This window comes from Pezoporus flaviventris, unplaced genomic scaffold, assembly GCF_033815535.1.
Source record: "Pezoporus flaviventris isolate CSIRO_AGI_PZ_B2104156 unplaced genomic scaffold, CSIRO_AGI_Pfla_v1 ptg000036l, whole genome shotgun sequence".
NCBI classification, from domain to species: Eukaryota; Metazoa; Chordata; class Aves; order Psittaciformes; family Psittacidae; genus Pezoporus; species Pezoporus flaviventris.
The window spans coordinates 14,451,847-14,473,695 of record NW_026892584.1 but is presented as its reverse complement, the minus strand read 5'-3'; the positions used below and the strand labels follow the sequence as shown (position 1 = coordinate 14,473,695).

At 45.2% G+C, this 21,849-nt stretch overlaps 1 protein-coding gene across 6 annotated transcripts in view; it reads left to right on the top strand.

The window, feature by feature from the left end:
- The window catches only part of PLEKHD1 (pleckstrin homology and coiled-coil domain containing D1), a 35,718-nt gene extending 14,678 nt beyond the window's left edge, over positions 1-21,040 (top strand). For 2 of the 6 annotated variants that reach the window (XM_061463253.1, XM_061463256.1), the window contains 10 exons: positions 3,737-3,828; positions 6,160-6,212; positions 8,180-8,274; positions 9,131-9,224; positions 10,510-10,688; positions 11,588-11,729; positions 12,895-13,039; positions 14,931-15,080; positions 15,651-15,774; positions 16,246-18,219. In XM_061463253.1, the coding sequence (XP_061319237.1) occupies positions 3,737-3,828; positions 6,160-6,212; positions 8,180-8,274; positions 9,131-9,224; positions 10,510-10,688; positions 11,588-11,729; positions 12,895-13,039; positions 14,931-15,080; positions 15,651-15,774; positions 16,246-16,315 (1,144 nt within the window). In that variant the 3' untranslated portion in view covers positions 16,316-18,219. Of the gene's footprint in view, positions 1-3,736; positions 3,829-6,159; positions 6,213-8,179; positions 8,275-9,130; positions 9,225-10,509; positions 10,689-11,587; positions 11,730-12,894; positions 13,040-14,930; positions 15,081-15,650; positions 18,220-20,799 lie in introns of those variants that run through there. The other 4 variants (XM_061463257.1, XM_061463255.1, XR_009745088.1 and 1 more) reach the window with 3 other exon arrangements.
- The last annotated feature ends 809 nt before the right edge of the window (positions 21,041-21,849 follow it).

Here is a 21,849-nt window from a genome sequence, read left to right as displayed (position 1 = left end):
GAGTTTGATTGCTGTGTGTGTACAGCACCGAGTCCATAGTCTGCTGAGAATACTGGAGAGATCTGCAGTTTGTTGGCCACCAGCTCTGCAATCCCTCAGTACCCAGATGTCTGACAGTGCAGGGAGCAGCTGTCCTGCAAACCCAAAGCAGGATCTTCCTAAATCTCAGCAGATGCAGGAAGAAATAACACTTAAAGAGGGACTTGACTTTCCCAAGCAAGGCAGAAGCTTGCAGAGCCTACTATCCAGCCATGAAGTTTGAAGCAGTGAGAACTTTTCTCTGTCCTTCCTGGCTGCACTGCAATGTGTGTATGTGGTCTCTTGTGACTGTAGGGACAAAAGCTGCTCTTTCAAGCAAGTTGAACTTTTAATACCAGTGTATGTATGCATGTGTGCATGGCAAAGGTAGTATCTCGGTTAATTCCAATGTTATGATGCTGAAAATGTTCATTTCTAATTAATGGGGAGCGCAGTGTTATGGTGGATCAGCCCAAGCCAAGCTCTGAGCTGCTGCAGTGAGCCTGGCTTTGGTGCTGGAGCAAGATGTAACCTCCATGGTATTGTATAAACCGTAAATACAAAGCTGGTCATTATAGCTTCATGGGAGCATGTGCCCCATGGGACACAAAGACCCAAGGCAGAGATCAGTCACCCACTCAGCAGGAGCAGGCTTGGCCACAGCAGAGGAGGAGGGACACAGACTTAGCCCTAGAGCAATTTTGAGTTGTTTCTTTGATAGCACAGGTCTGCACTTGCCTTCACCAATGTTATACTCGACTATTGCCAAGGAGAGTAATCTGGGGGCCAAATTAGTCTTTCAGGAGTGTATGGGAGGGAAGGAATATGGCTGTACAGTGCAGGAAGGGATCTTACAAACAAGTCATGTGTACCTGCTTATTTCACAGAGCCAGCATTTTGTATAGTCCTTGCTTCAGTATTCCAGTACTAATGTTTAAAACAAAGATCTAGACTGTGGCTCCTGTCATACAGCAGACCACCTGCACCCAACTGACAATCTGCCTGAGACACCTCCTTCCCTTCCCTCTCTGCTTCTGTTCTTTCATCAGAGGAGGAGAGTGATGAAGCTCCAGTGCCTGCCTAATCGGTGCTGATGATAGCCTGTGCGTGAGGGAAAGCAGAGATTATGTGATTTATGCTAGCGGGGTCAGGCTGGGAGCTAAGCAGCAGCCAGAAAGGCACAGCGTGGGCCAGTAAATTGATCTGCAATGAACAGGAAAGCTAAAAGGACACAGCTGAGATCTTCTAGGCAACCTGGTTTAGTGTCCTGCTGTTCCTAGATGGAGATTGTAATGCCAGTGGCACTGCAGCACTTAATTTATCATCCTGCTCCCTCATTATAAAACCAACCAAAGAAAAAAAAAAAGCCCCAACAACACAAAAGCAAAACCAACACCCTCAGAAAACACCAAGTCCAGAGACTGAGATTTTGTAAATAGGGGAAAGAAGAAAAAATGTACCGAGGATCAAAAGCATATGTTTCCTCTCTCCTTTGTTTCAACTTCTGTCTGCTGCCTCTTTACATCTCGGGCTGGGTGGTGTGTGTGCCTGCACAGCTGCCTAGTACCTCCACCATCACAATGTGCCCAGCGATCTCTTCTGCTCCTCACTCCTTTCCCAGCCTCCTGGTTTGATAGGGAGACCCCCTACTCAGTGCACAGGAGAGCTGATGGTCTCCTCAGCCTCCTGACATGGTGTGCTTGGACTTACCACACTGGTCAGATTTGGAGAACTTCTCAGAAATGCCAAAGCCTTGACTGCCAGCTGGATGGGCTCTCTTCCCACCCAGAGAGGCTTCTGCTGCTCCTCACAGGGGGCATGGGCACATGTACACTCTCTATGTCCATAGCAGCATTCCCTGCACTGGTTGAAAGCAGACTTAAGTGGGCAACGAGGAAAAAAAAAACAAAACAAAACAGGTAACATAGTACGTATGTCCCATGGAACAAAAATACCTGATTGTGAATGCTCTTGAGAAAGGTAAAATGAAGGCAAAGCTAGGGAGATGTTCCCAATGCTGCAAAAGGGCTGGGATAAATGATCTTTGAGCTGAAGAGCAAATGGAGCTACTACACAGCTTTGGGGTGTAGTTTTCACAAGTATATTATAGGAGTGCTTTCTACTCGTCCCAGGAGCCTTCCTGACCCTGTGCTTCCCAGTACCTTAAGCAGTGCAGCTTTTTCTGATGGAAACTCACTTGGTAAGAAATACAAAATTGCTCTCCCCTCAGTTGAAGTCATGGCATGAACCTCCCTGTGGCTGCAGTTACACACTGGTAATGGTTCCAGCAGATAAAAGGAATAAAAGCTTACATGCTACACAGTGATATGAGTGCATCTTCTGAGTCATACAGCAGTGGGTGTAGTAACCTTTGAGTTACAAACAGGGAAACATCTTGTTAGGCTGGGGAAGGGAGGTCGCACTGAAAAGGTGAATCTAATAAACAGACACCTTAAAGGCTGCAGCTGTTTTGGAACCTTCCCAATAATCATAAAATAAGCTCTGTAATGCTCCCCACCCCACTCTTGTGATGTTTGCTCTTGATTTCTCTGGGGTTAGATTCATCCTGTATTAGAGAGTATTAGTGGAAAAACACATTCACACTCACATGTTCTCACTCAAGATGAAGATATCTACCTGTGGGCAAAACATCACCTTTTTAATTAGCATTCTAATTTCTTCTGCACTTCTGAATATCCTAGATGCTCATTAGCTGAAAAGAAACCCAGCTGTCTGCAAAGAGCACAAGGCAGTGCTTGGGCTGCTGGAGCTGTGAGCCGCCTAGTCCCTGGGGTAATGTGTTTTTAGTGTCATTGTCTGGCTTTTGTAAGAGATGAAGTACAGGTTGCCTTGACACTGCTTTATAAGAGGTTGCCAACCTAACAGGCTCTGAAAACCTGTAATTTCAAATGGTTCACAAAGAGGCCTGGTACCAGAATGCTTAACAGGTATTTAATATTAATAAGCTCCCTTAGGATTTACTGAAGATGGCAGAATTTCTGGGCAGCAATTCCTGTTCCTGTATGTATGTCTATATAAATAGATTGGGATGAATTTTACGTATGCATTTTATGTGTCTAGGTATTTTGTTTTCTATGGAACATTAATAGAAGTGAGCAGTGAACTCAATTTCTGGTTCCCTTTTTGATTTGTGTGTCCTTGTCCTTGTTATTTAATATCTGTATTAAACCTGGTCCATCAGCTCAATCAGTAATGGGCTTCTGCTCCACAGGCCTCGTTTTAGCAGCTTAGTTTCCTAATACGTTGACGTGACCTTGAGATCCTTAGGCCAAAGTCCTACAATAACTCAGGGTACTCTTTGAATATGCCTGCTTCCTTTAACTCTCCCTACTTACTAGTGTCTTGTCAGGCTTTTATCTCAGGTTCTTCATTGTTTTTACAGGGAAAGGCATTTAACACATGGTGTAGGGCTAGACACCAAATTCTAGTGGCTTGCAAGTTTGGCAGAGGAGGAATTGATTGGTTCCAGGATGGATGATGACTACCAGAAAGGCTGAAGGTAGAAGACTGTGTGAAGGAGTCAATGAACAGTTAGTAACAGTTTGAAGGGGAAGAGTGGCTATAGCAGAAAAATATTGGAAATGCTGCACAAGACAGTGCCACTGTCTTGATAGACTGCTAGGCTGAGTCCTCTGCCTTGCTCCGTGGGACCCTTAGTTCTCTCTTACATTGTCTGCTTTGCGTCTGCTTTCCCTAGGACCTGGAAGAATGCTCAGCTGGGAGAAGCTATGATTGAGAGCCTGGAAGCACAAGGACTGCAGCTTGCCAAGGAGAAGCAGGAATACTTAGGTAGGAAACTCTTACTTCCAAAAGCCATAAATCCAAAAATAGCCATTTTGCTTTTCTGGAGTTGTCAGTGTGGCCAAGCCAAGGATTTACAGGTTTCCTTTTACTGGATGAAGCTTTGCAGTAGTCAGCAGCTGAAATTCAGGTTTGAAGGGAGTTAAAACATGAAAATGTAAAGGTAGGATCTGGACATCTGTGTGGAGCATGAAAGGGACGTGCTTTGGCCAGCATGCTGCAGTCCTGCAGCTCCCAATGGCTGGAGTGCACAAATGTTTGCTGTCCCTGGGAAGTTTGGATGTGCTGATTTCAGCTGCTCATCAGGCAAAGAGCCAGTACCTTTGTCTCCCTGAATCACGTAGGACTGGTATTTCTGAGGCTAATCACAGCTTTTCATGCATGAGTTTTCCTCCTCCAGATGTTTGGGGTTTTTTGGCCTTACTCAGTCTTTACATTTGCTTACATTGATCATATTGGAAGGGATAGCTTTTACATGGGCTTGTTTGAGGTGTCTAATGTTAATGGCTAATTTGCCATTCCTCTCTCCATGGGCAATGGAGAGCGAGCAGTTGCTCCAGGTGAACATAGAATAATTTAGGTTGGAAGAGACTTCTGAACGTTATGTAGTCCGATCCACTACTTGGAAACCAGCCTCTGCATGGCAGTACCTTGGGTACTCTGACTGCATTGGGCAGTCCAGCTGTCTCTTCCCCATGTTGCCCATAGCAAGAGCCAAGGGAGAGTAGCCTTTTTAACCCAGACAACCCCTAAGTTAGACCATTTCCCAAAGTGTAAGAGCCCTTCTGACCTGGGGGCTGCTGGTCACATGCATGAACTCAGTGGCTTGTCTGGACAGTCATCTGCTTTAAACAATCTAGCAGCAATATTGAGTGCTTCAGGTTGGTGATGCCTTGAGCAGGGATTCATGGTATCTACTCCTAATGATCAAGCCATTGGAGGGATCTTGAAAAACCTGCATTTCTGCATTCATGCTGATCAGGGGTGATCTCAGTATGTGGTCTCACATGTAACAGCGATCATAATTCAAGTACCAAGGCATGTTCATTCTCGCCATCTAAGTGCCAGTCACACATGTGAGCTGACGTAGGCCTCATATATGAGGCAAGCAGGTTCCACACCTGACAAAGGGATAACAGGGAGTGCTGTGAGGAGGACCTGGAGAGATAGGAGGACAGCTAGAAACAGGAAAGTTTTGTCAAAACATTATTTTGCAAACACCAGAGCAGACTAAAAAGCCTAAGAAACTGAAGGGTGCCACAGTACAAGACAAGGCGATGGAAGAATAGAGGAGTACACCTTCTGTGGCAAACGGGAGATCATTTGGAATATAAAATACATACTGCACTGGGCTCTTTGGTCCATGACAAGAATATTCAGAGCTGGTCAGTTGTCACAGTTGGTTACTTTCTCTTGACAGCTATTGTCTATTTATTCCTATATAACTGCTGAGGCTTCTGCCTCAATAACCTTACCTTCAGTGATCTGTGTGCTTCCTGTAGTTAAGCTTTGAGGTCAGGTGCTGCTCCTGGCAGCAGCTCAAGGCTCTCTGGGGAAAGCAAACACTGTTCCAGGAAATCCCCTGGATCCCCCAAGTTACTTCTCAACTGTCCCCCACAAAGCTGTAACAATTAAAAACTGCCCAAGGCAGAGCCTGTTTACAGTTAGAGCATAGGTGCATCAGGTCACAGTGTAAGGATCAGGGCAGAGTCCCAAGTGGGCATGTGTCCTTAGTAAACAAGAGCAACTGATGTTGAGGGGAACTATTATTAACAAGAATAGTTAAGAATGGTTAAGGAATTTTGTGGCTAAGTTAGGGGATTGATTTCTGGGCTTGGCTGGCACATGCCAAGATCACAAACGGGAGCTGGCAGGTGCCTGAAGGAGAGGGTGATGTGCCAGGAGGGTAGGGATGGGGCACAGAGCTGCAGGAGAACTGACTCTCTATGCAGTGGTGTGTGACTCTGCACCTACTTTCTGGGCATTTGCTTCTTTATGTGAGAAGAAGAGATAAGAGTATTTCCTGACTCGGATGATTGCAGAGGTTAGTTCTTTAATGCTCTTTAAGACCGCTGAGAGGAAACCTTAGAAGGAGTACACAGCAATATGGGTGCTTAGTTTATTAAGTCATTTAGCAACCTGGAAATTACAGAACATCCCATTACTGTCATCTCACCCTTTGGATTCTCCCAGACAGATACACACAGAGCAATAGGGAACACTGCATTTTCAAGCCTCGGTCAGTGTTTCATGCCCATAAATATTCCCACAATATAAATTGCTTTTCTCTGCATTTGGCCTTTGTGTGTGTGTTTGCAGATAAGCTAATGGAAGAAACAGAAGAGCTGTGCCTGCAGAGGGAGCAAAAAGAGGTGAGTGTTCATCACAAGCCAATTTCCTTCAACTTCTGTGTGCAGGACTGGAAGGCAGGGAGTTGTTGGTTGGAAGGCATATCAGGGTTCGGGGAGGGAGGCTTTGAAGCCAGAAAATACCTCCAGCTGACCTCTGGGTCCTGTGGATAAAGAAGGGAGTAAGAGCTGTGTCGTGAGATCAGTCCTGGAGGTGTATCCCTGCTGCCCTTCCCAGGCACTTTCCATGCAGTGTTCTTGTGATACATGTCTCAGGAGAACAAGGGAAGAAGAGCGCATTAAATGAATATTCCCTGGATTGAATTACACACGTGTTTTTTGGCAGATTCAAGACAACTGGCAATCAACTTGTCTGTCTCCACAGTTAGAAAGCAGATGAACAGACCTGACACTCTTCTAGTGTAGAGATACTTCCGTGAGAAACAAGCAGCAGCAAAAAGCAACATCGTTTGTTCTCTGGACATGCAAGAAATGGGGAGAATAATAAACATTGCAGTGAGGAAAACTCAAGAGAGCACTCCCTTAGATGTTACTATTACATCATAATTAAACAAGTTTATTGTTTTCCAAACTATTCCTAACTTGTATTTGCTTAATATAATAAAAGCAGTTCATTTTCATGTTTTTACTACACCTATACCAGTTTTTATAGCACTATCATAAAGTTATTTTACAATAACTTTGAAAGTGGGTTGTCGTATTACATGGTAGTAAAGCCTGCATGGATGTAAACCACCACATTGCAATATTCCAAACTGCTGCATGCTCTTTTCCAGTTAATCCAAAATGGCTGTGTCCCCTCTTTAGCAAAAGACAGCAGTGCTGACCTAGGCTTCTCAGGCCTACGTTTTTCCTGGGTATGTTTCTGGAGAGATCAAGTCCAAAGGTGGCTTGGACACTTCTTTAGAGCTAAGTTACTTCTGCCTTTGCAGGGAGACATCCCTTTCTGGAAAGGTAGTCTGCTGCCAACTCACGGCCATAGAGAGGAAAATGCCTTTGTTTAAAGGTCCTGGAACAAATCTCTGCTTTTACAAAGCCATGCATGGTACCTTTGTTGTCCACAAAGATCAGATAGTGCCAGGTTAGTCTGAAGGAGTTTGGTACTGATGAAGGAATGAATATATAGCTCACTGAGCTGCGCTGGTGTGACCTGCTGTGAGCCTGAAGGCTTCAAAGCACGATGTTAGGAAAGCAGCTTGAACCATGTATCTGCGTCATGAAGCAAGAGTCTTATTATGGACTTACCTGGTGTCAGTGGTGTTTTGTGACCTTCCTGGGCTTGCAGCAGGAGTTCTGCCTACAGCTAAGGCTGCAAGGGAACCTGACCAGGACCCTCGCTGTACTTTGTCCCTGTGTCCCTTCATTTGCAGTAGGTCTCTGTAAAGCGGCTCCCTAGACTAGGGTAAGAGGCTATTTCACTGCTTGAGGATAGCTTGTGGTATTCGGTGCTCTTTAAGTGTGATTTTATTAGCACTGAGGTAGTGATGGGCTGATTAAACTGCGCAAAGCTGTAACTGTGCAGTTTGTGTTTTCCTATTCCAGCGGGGATGGGAAAGGAGGCTGAGATAGTAGAAATATCACACTTCAGACACCGCAGTGCTGAGGCTTTCCTGCATCCAGGCTTTCTGTACCTGTACATGTGGGTGCCTGGAAATGGTACATGCATGTTGAGTCCAGCTTTCCCAGGGGGCTTTGGACCCTCTGTATTTTGCAGCAGAGCTGATCTGTGCAGGGAGCATATCCAGGACTTCCAGGTGCCTGGTAACATGGCAGGGACTTCCGGATGTATGGAAATCCTCAACCAACCTTCAATCCATTCTAACTGCTCCTGGAAGAAAGGGTGGTGGAATTGGACGCCCTGTGGCTCTGCATAGCTCAGGTTAAAAGTCACAGGCATTGGTAGCAGGGAAGCCTTTCCTAATTTTATTCATGTCAGCAGAGTACATTCCTTGCCTTCTCTTTCTGTCCAGGAACTTGAGCGTCTGAACCAGGTGCTGGAAGCAGAGAAGCACCAGTTTGAAGAGGTGGTACGGGAGCTGCGGCTGGAGCAGGAACAGATTAGACGGTAAGGTGGAAAAGGACAGGGCAGGAAAAGGACATGAATTCCCACACTGGGCAGAAGTGCTGCTGTGGTGTTGAATCCAAACAGCTTGCAAAATCCACCTATTTTATACATGCTATATTGACCAAACCAGGAATGGCTGAGATCCGTTTACCTGCATTTACTATCACTTGTGTGACCAATGGAATCCACCTTAGCTTCATTTTGCATTCAGAGCTCCAGCAGTTTCATTTTCAGAGGGCTGGGACATGGATGAACCCCAGGTTAGTCAGAGTGGCACTGCAATGGACAGGTCCTAAAGGATTTCAGAGAGGGAATTATTTTGATTAAGGGTCCTGCCATGTGGGCTCCGGACATCTGAATCTGGTTTTCCACCGTCAGCCGAATGATGAAGTTGCCTCACCAAGAATAACTTTGTAATTTTAGTAGTTTTGCTAGCCAAGATATGAACAATGAATGTATTTAGAAAGGGAAGGATCCAAGTGCTTTTCCCTGAGTGTTTGAAAGGCTATGTTTCGCCATTGCTCTCTTATTCCCTTTTTTCTCCCTAAATAACATGTCAGAAAAGACAGTATGAATTTGCAAACCATTTTCATTTTCATAGGCCTATATCTGTTTAGATATGACTGCCATGTCTGAGCTCTTCCCATTGCAACCTGGAGGCACAGTAAAGTTCCTGGAGGCCCGTAGCTTGTTCAAACCGTGATGATTCCTAGCAAGCTCCAGACTCTCCGGGGCTGCCTGTATCAACCACTGGTCGCAGGTTGTGCACTAAGAGATCCACAGTTTGTGCTGTCTGAGCGTGGTGTGTGGGGCTGGTGTTCCCCTGCAATAGCTGTCACCCTTTTTGCTTCTTTAGGGAGCTAGAGCTCACAGCCCGCTCCCTTAAAGGAGTGGAGGAAGAAAAGAAAGTGTTGCGAAGCCTGACACAGTCCTTACAGAAAACTCTAGAGGTGAGTGGTCACTTCTCCCCTCTGAGTGACAGCATTCTGGGGATGATCCATGAGAACTGACCAGGGCTGAAAGCAATGCTGTCCTGTGGAATGAATCTAACACGCACTAGTGCCAGAGTTAAGTCCTGTGTGGATGATATGAAAGCCAAAATCCCCTGCAGAAAAGAATGACTGATGCAGAGCCCACCAGTACCAAGTGATTTGATGTAGGACAATAACCACAAATTGCAGTTTGGTTGCAGAGTAGGGAGAGACTTTTCACCGCAGAGGGAGGCCAGTGGTAGGAGAGGCTAAAGAACCTACATGTAGGAAGGTTTTCACCACTTGACTGTAGAAAGCCACAGGGGAACAGGTCTTGCTGTGTTGACATGCCAGTTCTGAACAGGAGGCTGGGCAAGAGGCTACCGGATGGTCCCTTCCAGCCAACATGGCTTTAAAACTGTGATAATGTTCTGACATATATATAACAATACATATATATCTTCTTTATATATATATGTGTGTATATATATACACTAACTGCAACTAAGTCCTGGTGGAATTTGGAGCAGCGGAAAGACATTTCTTGTTCACAGAAGAGAGCATGGTTCCTAGGCAATCGTGTACAACATGGGAATTTAGGAAACCGTGTTGACGTATTAAACCCTTTCCTTCCTTAGTATCACTCTTGGTGGAAAGTGGCTTTTCTAAATAGATATGGTTTATGAAATTTCCACACAGTTTGCCTTCTGAAGCCCCAAAAGTTCATGTCAGATCATGCAAGTTTGTCCAAAAATCTGTTGCTGATGTTCCTTTGAGCTCATCTCCTTGCCCACAGTTATGGGTATGAAAGAACTGGAAAGCTAGGGAAGGAGCATTCAAGCCCTCTTTGCCCACCAGACTGGACACCTCACAGGAAAGCAGCATGATATGTCCTAGAAGTACCACACAGTGGATGCCTCTAGTTAACACTAAGGAGCAAGCTGAGGAGGGAAGGCAGAGAAGCTGCCTGCATCAGTGATGCACTAGGGAAGCACAAGGCTCCAGTTCCTGAGCTGGGTTCTTACAGCAGGTCATGTCAAAACAGCCTGTCAGTTCTCATCCCCTTCCATAGCAAAGGCTATGGTGGACACTTGTTCCTCATAAGAGAGGTCCAAAATGAAAACCAGATTTTGTTATTCCTGTTTTTAACCTGAATGAAGCACGTGTATTTAAGGACGGAGGGACTTAACAGGGAAACCCTGGCAGGAACAAGAGCAGAAATGTTAGACTTGGCTGATACTCACAACCTCTGCCCTTCTTCAAGGAGCTATCCCTAGAAAAGCAGCAAATGCTGGAGATGCTGGAAGAAAATGAGAGCCATCTCCCACCTCCAACCAGCCCCAGGAAGGAGCAAAACCCCATCTGGGGACTGCATTGCAGCCTGCAACAGATTGAAGAGAAGATGCAGCAACTTCTGGAGGAGAAGCTCTTGGCAGAGAAGAGGTGAAGTGGGGATCTTACGGTGGTGCCAGAGACAGGGGTGTGGGAGAAGATACAATCCAGTGTGAAGAGGGTGGTGGGAAAAGAGGTAATTTTCCCCCTTGCAGGTGGGAGGCAATCAGAAAATCAAATATTTCCAGGTTTAAAATTTGGGTCACACCAAAACTGTTTCCTTGTTTATCCTGACCTGCAGAGAGGCAAGATTCTTTTTAATTTACGTTCTTGGGTTCAGTAGAAGGAAGAGGACACTTGTGCCCCGCTCAGGCTTAGTGCTGCCAAATATTGTGACTGTCTGCTGATGTGCTTTTCAGTTGCCAGAGCAAGACAAGTCTGGAAGCTTGCTTGGTTCCCATGGTAGGAGTTGATATTATAAACACTTCAGACAGAAAAGAGTGAGGCAGGACAGTTGGACTCCTTGTTGCTGCTTGGGCCTGCTCCTTTCAGATCAGGACTTAGGCATATGAATCCATCTGGTGTTCATGGACTTGTCCATAAGAAGTGTTTAGTGCTTCTGGACCTTGTCTAGGGGTTGAGAATGGTCCATTCAAGAACTTTACAGGTTGCCCAAGGAAGAGATCCATCCATCCCTGAGCTCAAGTGGCCAGGTTGGCCAGAGCCTTGGGTGGCATGGTTTAGTGTGAAGTGTCCCTGGGGTTGGAACTAGATGATCTTAAGGTCCTTTCCAACTCAAACCATTCTATGATTCTATGAACTGTCCACCTGGCTTTCTCCAGCAATGCCTGTGTTACCAAAGTGAAACACAGACAGCGCTCCTGTTAGCACCCCTTTGCTCGGGGCAGCCAGGTAGTTAAGCATGCCCCATCACAATACTAAGCCCCTTCCTTCCTGTGAGTTGTGCTGGGGTGGGAATGGTCATCTTCCTTTGCTGTGCCATGTACCAGGATGAAGGAGAATGAGGAGAGGTCCCGAGCACTGGAGGAGGAGCGGGAGTTTTACTCTTCCCAGTCACAAGCATTACAGAACTCACTCACAGAGCTGACTGCAGAGAAGCAGCAGACAGAGAGAGACCTCAAGGTATCCCCTGTGCATGTTACATATTGCTGTCCCTGGGCCCAGAGTCCTCTAATTTTCCCTTTCAGTTTATCCCCTATCAAGTGGGAGACTTGGTTTTATTGTTTTCATTTTGTGGTCACAAATCTTCATATCATGGTAACATGTGAAGTTGACATGTTGTATCTTTGTAGCACTACTGTTTATTTTCTTATTCCAAGGCCTGATTAACCCATTCAGTAAAAGTCTTTTCAATTGCTCCTGTGAAAACATCACCTAAAGATGGAGGGGAGGAAAAAACAAGTAAAAGAGGAAAGTAGACACAATCTAGAATAAATATTATTTCAAACAAATGCTTATATGGACATTGCAGAACTGAGCAGAAATCTCTCCTCCTCACTTGAGCTCAGGGAATCAATCTTAAGATTTTAAATCTCCAGGAACATCTGCATGAACCTGAGTTCAAAAGCGGAGGAATGCAGGTGAGGTACCAGCCCTCCTTCATTATCCCAGTAGTGGAAGATACCTTAATTTACACAAAGGTAATTGGACAAAGTGTGCTATTATATTTTAATCTAAATAATGTAAAGATTATACTTATTATTGGCTGTTTGACACTCAACCTCCTGCTACAAATATTTTGTCCAAACCCCCTTACCTCCAATTCTTCTTTTTCCTTCACTTCCAAGATTTTGTTATGCTGTAACCTTCCGCTTGGCCAAACTAAAGCTATGTTGACCTGAACTATATTAATTATTCTCATTTGCTAAGTTACTACTGATAAAATCCTTTATTTCTAAATTTTCCTGAAACTAAATACTGTGCACCCCTTTGTGGGAATTGATTGCCTTTATCTCAAGTCTGTCTCAGCTGGAAAGATGTCTTCCTGCTCCTCCTCAGCTGCAAGTACTTGAACTCACATATTGAAATTCCACCTCTGATTCCACATACAATGAGAGAGAAGCAGTGAAAGTCAGAGCAAAGGAGAATTACTAAAATAATGTGTATTTCAATTTCAGATTGTGTCTGAAGACACGAGGAACAACTTTTGTGTTGTCTTACAATATTTCTGTTGGTGTTCCCGACTGTTGTCTTTTCATTTTCATTTGCTGGGGGGGCTCCTCACAGACCTTGTGAGTTAGCAGGGTGGTTATTGAGACACAAGCTGGTTTTCAGCAATGCTCACTCTCTTCCTCAGGCTGAGGTGAAGGTGCGCATGGATCTGGAGAAGAGACTGAGAGAAGCTGAGGAAGCATTGCAGAGCTTGGAGCAAGGCTTAAATTCCCTGGATTGCAACAAGGAGAAAGAGGAGAAGATGAAAGCAGATGTCAGTAACTTGAGAAGTAAGTCAGTCATCCATCATCCTACTGATCAGCAAGTTCTGAAAGAGGAAATATTTCTGCCCATCTTCCCAGACACAAAAAGAACTTCCCAAGTTAGTGAAGCTGCACATAACGTGCTCTCCCAATCCCTTGTACCTCAACCACACCTCCTTTTGAGAAGCCAGGACATGCTATGCCAGCACTTGGTGTTTCTCCATCAAAGGAGGGCAAAATTATCCCAGCCTTCCTTGTTGTGTGGAAGACAAACCTAGGGGCAGAGATGAGCAAATGCGTTCCAGAATGTCAAACGGGAAAACTGTGGCAGACCTGTGAAGGCTGGCTAGGTCCAGTTCCCCTCAGGATAATTTTTTCTCAGCCTTGGTTACGGGAACATCATCAGTCTAAGGAAGACTGTGGTTGCTGTAGCAACGTGCTGGTAGGTGACCCAGCCGGTGAGGTCTGGATCCTTACTCAGAGCTAAAAGAGAGCATCAGCCCAGCACTGCTGTGCTAAGATTACTGCAGTCAGGTGTAAAGTTCCTCACAGCTTATCCCTTTCTTTGCCTTTTTGTTTTGTTTATTTTTCTGGTAAGATGGGGCATGATCCTAGCATCTGGCTTGAGTCAGCTTTGGGAATTGACACTTTCAGCTTCAACTGTGTTGAAGTCCTGCTTGTTTTCCATCCTCAAGTATAGTTCAGGGGAAGGCTGTTATGAAGATCATGTATCTGTGGTTTGTTTCAGTAAAAGGTGGATATATTGGGCCAATATAGAAGAGTCAAAAAGGCCTAAGCCATTTTGAACACTATTACATATATAAGTATAAATACATGTATAAATAGTTTATATACAATATTTATAATTGATATATGTAGAAAAGTAAGTATTATTCAGTAGTTTCTACATCATTTTTCTAAACTAAGACAAAAGGGCACGATTCTGAACTTCATTCTACTGACTCAGAGTCATGGTAAAAAAAAAAAACAGAGCTAAAGTGGACATGTTCAGCTCAACATTCGTCTTGAGCTGAGCTACCTGCGCAGGATATAAATGAGTAACTTCTGGCACTGAGTGTCTCCTGACACTCATTTCCAGTCTTAAGTTTAGGGGATGTTTTCTTCAAAAGTGTAAAAATGTACTCATGAGTGAGACACTGGAGAAAGTGTGGGACCAGCAGCATTTTAATGCCAGTCCCACCACAGATTGCTTCAGTGTTTCCAAGTGATTCCCGAAGCTCTGCTCTGCTCTCTCCTGTAAGAGTTGGGGCTCATTAGTGCATGAGCCCTCTGAACAGCAGGGCATCAGTGACAGGCAGGAGGACAGCAAGACTGGAACATCAGAAGGTATGCCAGTTAGACCATACAAGCAGAAATGGACCAGGAAAAGCAGCTTCTGGGCCAGATCAGGACAGAGTAACATTGTTAAGAGTTTGGACACGGGGCTTTGCAAGGGGCCTGTAACGTGTGTATGTAAGTGCCAGTATTTGCTATGCTATTAAGAAATCCCTGGCCATGTATGCCAACACCTCCCTTTCTGCAGTTAGATTTGCTTGGTTTCACACAGCATTCCTTCAAAAAAAGTGCAGTGAGCAAAGCTTCAGACCCCTCTGTTGCAAGAAATTTGAGAAGTTTTATTGTAACAGAAGCTGAATCATGAGTGGTACGGGGAATAGATGGTTGCAGTTCTTTCTATAATTTGAGTATGTACTTGCTGGGGACTGGAAGGCTTTGTTACTAACTTTTTCATTCTGATGATATTCTGGAGCTTCATGGACTGCTGTTTATGAAGATCTAGGGAGGTCTTGAATGTCATTACCTGACTCAGCCCATTAGCATGTGCAGTGCCTTATGACTGGTTCATCGCTTGAAGTGTCTCTCCCATCACTGTTCACAGTGATGTCTTCTCCCCTTGCAGAGTTCTTTGAAGAGTGCATCCGCAATGCTGAGCTGGAGGCCAAGATGCCTGTGATCATGAAGAACTCTGTGTACATCCACAAGGCTGCCACTCGTCGCATAAAAAGCTGCCGCTTCCACCGCCGGAGAGCCAGTGCTTCGTGGAATGACTGTAGGTTTTGGGCAGCTTCTTACTCTATATGCTGCAGGAGCAGATATGTGCAGATGGCGCTGACAGAGCAGTAAGGTCGTGTGGTTCATATTTCATATTCCCTAGCAACAGCACAGAGTTACAGAGAAACTTGGAGCTTCCCATCTGTGTGCTGATTGTCTCTTCAGGTATATTGAAAGGTAACTGCTGTGATGGTCCTGGGTCCCTAAAAATCCATTCTCAAAGCCAGCTTCATCTGAATGCTTAATCATAGACTGATTTAGGTTGGAAGAGACACCTAGACATTGTCCAATCAAGTATTCAGGGTGGCTACCTGCAAGGTTAGATCAGGTTCTATGTAGAACCCTAAATAAGAGAGAGCTGTAGAAAAAGGAAAGTCTCTTTCCATGCCATCAGCATTTTCCTCCTCTGAAAACAGTACAGTGAAGCTGTTTCAGTGCAATGTTTAGCTTATCCCTTGCTAGGTTCTCAGTCACATTGATCGCATGGCTGGTGTGCTCTAGTGAAGCTTTGTCTTCAGTTTGTGTCCCTGATGATGGTGCTGACCTTTCTGTGCCGCTCTTGTTTCAGTGAAGCAATCCCAGTCCTTCATCTTCTCGCATGCAGAAGCTGAAAACATTGAGGAGCTGAAAGAAGCAGCCAAAAGACTGAGCCGGGACCAGCACTTCAGGGAAACTCTCTATCAGATCATGAGGTCGCAAAAGGATTCTGCTTCAGGGGATGAAAAGTGACTCTTGCTGGGAGGGGTCTTCCTATTTCAATTTGCCATTCAGCTCTGCAAAAGTTATGCCATTGGGCACTAGGGTCAGAGGGGAGGTTTGCCTCTTGGTGAGAAAAGTGGGGGAAAGTTGTGAGTAGGCAATTCCCTCAGGTAGTGGCTTTGCTTTAGTTTGAATGCTCCCTGTAGCCTGGCAGACCTCTGCTGGTCACTCCAGATCTGTTTGCTTCAGCCGCTTATGTTAAGCCATGACTTGCCAAGACACCACGGTCGGTGTTATACTGAACCACAGACTGTAGCTTAGGAAGTGCCTCTTCTTTCCTTTCCTGTCTAGTCTGTCTGCCAAACACAAGTGCTTCTGAGAAAGTCCTTTGTCAGCCAACGCTCCAACTAGTGTAACCTCCCCAGCCAGGCGCCGCTTACCCTGTTCTGCCTGATCCCCCCTAGGAAATGGCTCGCTGCACACCCCCAGTCAACCAGCACTTTGGTGAGGCACATTTCCTGGCAAGTTTCCTGAAGACCGCAGCAGTCCCAGCCTCCCAAGCACAGGCAATAATATCACACACAGGGCAGCCTCTTGATGCTACACCCTTTCAAGCAAATGGTTACAACACAAGGTGAAGACAACCTGAGGATGCTGAGGATTTCGCTCCGAGGAGGATCATGTGCAGAGAGTTTATAGGTAACTCAGTGGCATCAATACAAGCTGGAGGGGTGTTGTGTTGTGTTGTGTTGACTGTGGGCAAAATATCCTGGGGCCACGTTTGCGCTTGTTTTGTACTGGGATGTGTGGCTGTGTCACTGCTGGAAGGAGGAACAAAGGTATGTGCTGCAGAAGGTGTTGTCTGTGGGCAGGTTCTGTGTGGAGGAGCCTTTGACCTGGCTCCGATGACTTCCTCACCACCTCTGTAAAACAAGCTGGAGGACAGGTGCGTGAAAAGTGTCCAGCAACAAACCCCATGACTGCTTGGAGAATTAATCATTGTGAGCAGAGAGCTGTCAGGGCTATGGAGGTGGGGAAAATAATCTCTGTGCTGCAGTGAATAGCCTGTGTCCAAGACATTGTACTGCTCTCTACCAGCCCTCTTGATTGCAATTTAGGCTATCTTGGTCGAACTGGGATCTCTGGCAAGCCAAGGCTGCACTGGGAGAGGAGCTGTGGGCAGCCTATTCAGAGGTGGCCCTCTGGCTGGCCTGTGTTCTCCTTCTGAGTGATCACTATGTGGTTATTGCAGGGAAGGATTTGCCCTCAATGTGGTGATTAAGTATGTTACAGGAGAGGGATCACTTTGTGGTGGAAACCTTGCAGCCTCTCCCACCTATTTTAAGCAAGCAGCTGACTAATAACCCTTGCTGTAGTAACAGCACTGCCTGGTGCTTACAGAGCACTTGACAAGCACACTCAGAGTGATGCTGTTATCCCCATGGTATAATTGGAAAACAAAGGAATAAACAATTCAAATGTGAATAAAGTTAGCAACAGAGGTACAGTTGGGACTCAAGGGGTCTTGTGTGCAGATTTTCTGGGGCTTTCAGGGCTGTGCCGCTCATCAGTATTGCTGGGTATTGCATATGTTCAGTAACACTGGTGTAGCTGCTTACCTCTCCCATGCAGGCTGGGACACTGTCCAGTCCCAGGCTTTCTATTCTGTCTGCCTAAGTTCTTTCCCTAAAGGTTCAGTGCTGTTTCTAGGGAGAAGTCAGAGATAAGGCTGACAGGAGGGGAGCCCTGGCTTGCCAGCCAGAGGAGAAGCCTGATGCTGTGTGGAGGAGCATATTGAGAGGATGTGATGCTCCTGGAGGGCATCACTCTGGTGTGATCAGAGGAAAAGCACTGAAAGCACAGCCTCTACTTTCCATTTCAGGCAGTTAGTGACCAGTACCTTTCTGTGAGGCAATGGGAGGTTTTATACAATCAGAGGGTCCAGCACTGAAAGCTGACGTTTTTGTGATGGCAGGTAATGTGATAGGAAAAGAGGATTTGCATCCCTCCTTAGCATACCTGATGCTTCTGTGATTTTTAGTTTGTTTGGTTTTTTTTTCCCACTCGTGCTTGCTTGTTAGAAAGCCACAAATGAATTCTTGCTCCTACAAGGCTTAAGGGCTCAGAGAAAGTAATACAAAGCTGGTTTTCCCCTTTACACTGTCATCACATTATCTCTGGCTGTTTTCCAGTTACAAGGTCTATATTATGTGATGCTGGAAGGGACAGAGAAAAGGACAGCCAGGGAGTGTATCTGTTATTCAGGCAGTTAGGAAAATCACCCTGTGGCTTGTCAATGCAGCACCATTGATCTATTATCATCAAAAGCCACAATATCAGTCTTTACAAAACTATTGTACTCAGGAGGTAGCCACATCAGGTCTTCCTTTACTGTGCATATTGACAGCAATAAATAAATAAAAGTTATGCTGACACTAGAGTGAATTCCTGTGTGTTCTTGACAGACTGTCACTGAAATGATGTTAAATTGCCTCTGCAAGAGTTGAGACAAATCATTGTGACATACTCATTTACTGCCAGTACTCTTCCTATGCTTCACTGAGTTGTTACGTGTTTAACATCACCTCTCAAAAGGAGTGTATGTAAAATGCTCTTACCCTGCTTACCCACCGCTATACACTTTAAAATATGTATAAAGTTAAAGACAAAATGTATCAAATCTAAAGAAGACATCTCGCACTTGCTTACCTGAAGCCAGTGAGCAGCTCTCTGTGTAGCCAGCAAAGCATGCCCTAAGCCACATGCAGCAAGGTGCTTGCCATCAGTTGTTCCTTGCTGCAGATACCAGTCCTGCAGGGAAACCTACTCCATAAGCTCAGAGTCAGAGTCACCATAGAGTTTGGTCTGTGCAACTATAGCATTTTAATTAAGTGGCTGTTTCCTTATTCTGTTTGAAAGGACAGAGTTACTGATTTCTATGCTATCTACATATTTTTAATGCAGTGCAGTAACAGGAAGATGGCTTAGGGAGTGACCTACCTCTGTTCAAATAACCTCCACTAGTGACCTTGGGCCAGATCACTTTCTCCTATTGGGAAAACAGGGAATGAGATGAGCACTCTCTCCACTGAGAAGAGCTCCCTAAAATGTTACCTCATGTCCAAGGATAGGAGAAGATAGAGGAAGGTTTGCACCTCTAAGATTTCTTCTCAGACATGGCAGAAAAACTAGATTGGCCCTGAAAAGCTTGTGATAATTATTCCACCATGTCCATCTTCTGGCTATCATCTGGGAACTTGTCTCTCCCTGAAGACTTTCCCTGTTGTCACATTTGGAGACACTTCAAAATATGGTTTAATTTGTAGACAGTGCCAAAGGTGAAGCTTACTGATTCTCCTCTGCATTGTCTTGCCTACTTTTCACAGCACAAATGGTGGCTCCTGCTAAGGTAAATTTAAGGGTTAATTTCATCCTCCACATAAGACCTCCAAAGCCTCCTGGCTGTTTTAGTCCCCAGTGCAGAAGAGTGGTTCCTGCATAAGGACAGGGCGCTCGCTGCCCCAAGGCTTTGCTCTTGCACAGAAGTAAATGGCAGAGAAAGGAAGGCAGCACGAGCTCCGCTGCCTGCAGTACGTGCTTCTTCTTAAAGCAGAGAAAGTGGACGAGAAATGGAAACTGCCCTTGGGGTCAGAAGTAAATAATAAAGGATAAAGGGTTGCTGGTGCATGTTATGCATTGCTGTGCTTGGCACACAAGTGACACAGGCTGGTAGCAATTTTCAGTTGCAGAGTATGGCTTTGTTTTTCAGTTCAGGATGGTAGGCAGGCTTTGTGCTTAGGACATTAGTGTATGTCTTGGAAAATAAAATGATAGTTTTTCACAGAAATAGTCTGTTTTGAATGTTTTTTCAATGCGGTTGCTTTTTGCGGCTGCTAGAGGAACAGAAGATGGTTCATGTTGTGCCTAGTAAGTTTGCTTAGTAAGTAAGCTCAGGAAGGTGGCCATGCTCTGACAGTTTTGTCCAAGGCTTAGCTTCAGGCAGGTCCTGGGCATTGCCTGGACACTGATTCGGAGAAAACTCCAGGAACAAACTTGCCAGCAGAGTTTCAAGTTGACAAACAGGTATTCTTTATTGCGGCGCCGGGAGACACGGGGGATAGCTCCTCCAAACTTGTGTCCCCGAATTGCTATACAGTCATCCTTATACGGTCACTGAGCATATTACATCATTTTCCAAAAAGTTTCCGGCATGCATACAAAAATGTGGTGGTCTTTAAGGGTCGTTTACTTTTCCCAACAAGCTTAATTAACATTACAGACATAGCAATCATCCTGGCCTTCTACTTATCAGTTAGTTTAACTGCTCTCATCCTGGACATCTGCTAGTCCGGGATACTCCCTAGTAGATGCTTACACCAGCTTAATGGGTTTATTAACACCCCAAGCATAGCAATCATCCTGTCCTTTTACTTATCAGTTAGTTTATCTGTGCCCACCCTGGATATCTGCTAGTCCCAGATACTCCCCATCCCCAGGTCCTGTCCTTCTATTCTGCTTTTCTCACACCTTTTGTACTGGGGTCCTGAGGGCCTGAAACTATGTCAACTACCTTCAAGCACCGCAGTTATTTTCCATTACAAAGCCAACAAACTTAACATTACTTAGAACTGGTTACATTTTGTATTTTTGTGCCTCCTTGTCTCAACACTCAGTGCTCCTTTGTGCTGGTGTGACTGTGAAGGGTGCTGTTATTTCTGTCATCTTCCACCTGATGTGCTTGGCACAAGGACAGTTCTGCAGTTTTTCACCTAGTCCATGACAATTTGTAATCCACCTAGTCTGATGTGTGGCCATGAATGGGAGACGTGGGCAAGCCAGATGAATTTGCTATAGTCAGTCACCTGGTTGCCTGTCAGGGTGACAGTCACGATGAGTGGGCTCAGGTGGGACCATGAGCTTGGCAACCACATATGGTTTGTGGAACAACTTGCAGTGCCTTTCTGCCCACTGAGGTAACATCCATCTTCTATACAAGTAACATTTATTTCTTCCTGCAGGCTAAACTCCAAAGCCAAAACGGAGAAAGATCCAACTGAGTACTCAGTCAGGTCTGTGAGCCCTTCCTGCTCCTTTCTGCCACCAGTACTAAGTAGAGCGTACACTGTAGTGCTGGAACCAACATCTTTTTTTTGCATCTGGCACTTCAGAGGAGAAAAATGATTAAGGTCGTTTTGTGGGGGTAACAAAGGCATCTTTTGCTAACTCAGAGGTGTTGCAATAAATAAATTGGCAGGATCATTTGTTCTTATTTTGATGTATCATGAAAAATGCAAACTTTGCATTGCTTAAAATGCTAAGCGAACTCTGCTTACCCTTGAGTTCTTCTTGACTGCACCCCTACCTCAAACCTCTTTGTGGAAATGACCCGAGAGTGGATAAGGTCCTCTCCCAGAGCTGCTGCTCCCATTGGTTTCTTCATCATTAATTCTGCGGGCAGGTGAGAGCTCCACTGTTTCTCCATGCATCTGCAGCTGCCTGCAGGAGATGCCAGACCCTGTTCCTCCAGCATGAGGAAAACAGGTTCTGGGTTTTGTTGTTTTTGTTTTGTTCTAAAATCTGCAAAGTAGGGGTAAATATAGTTAGCATCTCCATTTCAATAAGGAGGCTTGAAAACAAGATGTTTATGCTGGGTGTGAGAAAACTCATTTACTGCAAGGGGATTAGGCCCTGTTCAAAAAGAGTGCTGGGTTTCTCAGCCTTCATGGAGTATGGCTGGAGGCTTGTGTTAGAGTCAGTGCTGAAAGCAGAGTGTGTATGCAGAGCTTGGTCTGAGATGCTTCACAAGCACACAGTGACCTTGGGTGACAGAAGTAGGCTGTGCTCTCAGGTGCACTCATCTCAGTGGCATTCAAGGCTGTGAGAAGAATTTAAATAACAGGGGAAGAAGGTGGGAATGCTGTGTCTTTTATAGCAAGATACTTACCGCAAAGATTGCCAGGGAGAGTGGAATAGCCATTGCTTTCATTTCTCCTTTCTTTTCCTTATTCTGCTGGAGGCACAACACTTGTGTTTGCTGCAAGTGAGGAGAAGGTGAGGAGGCTCTGACA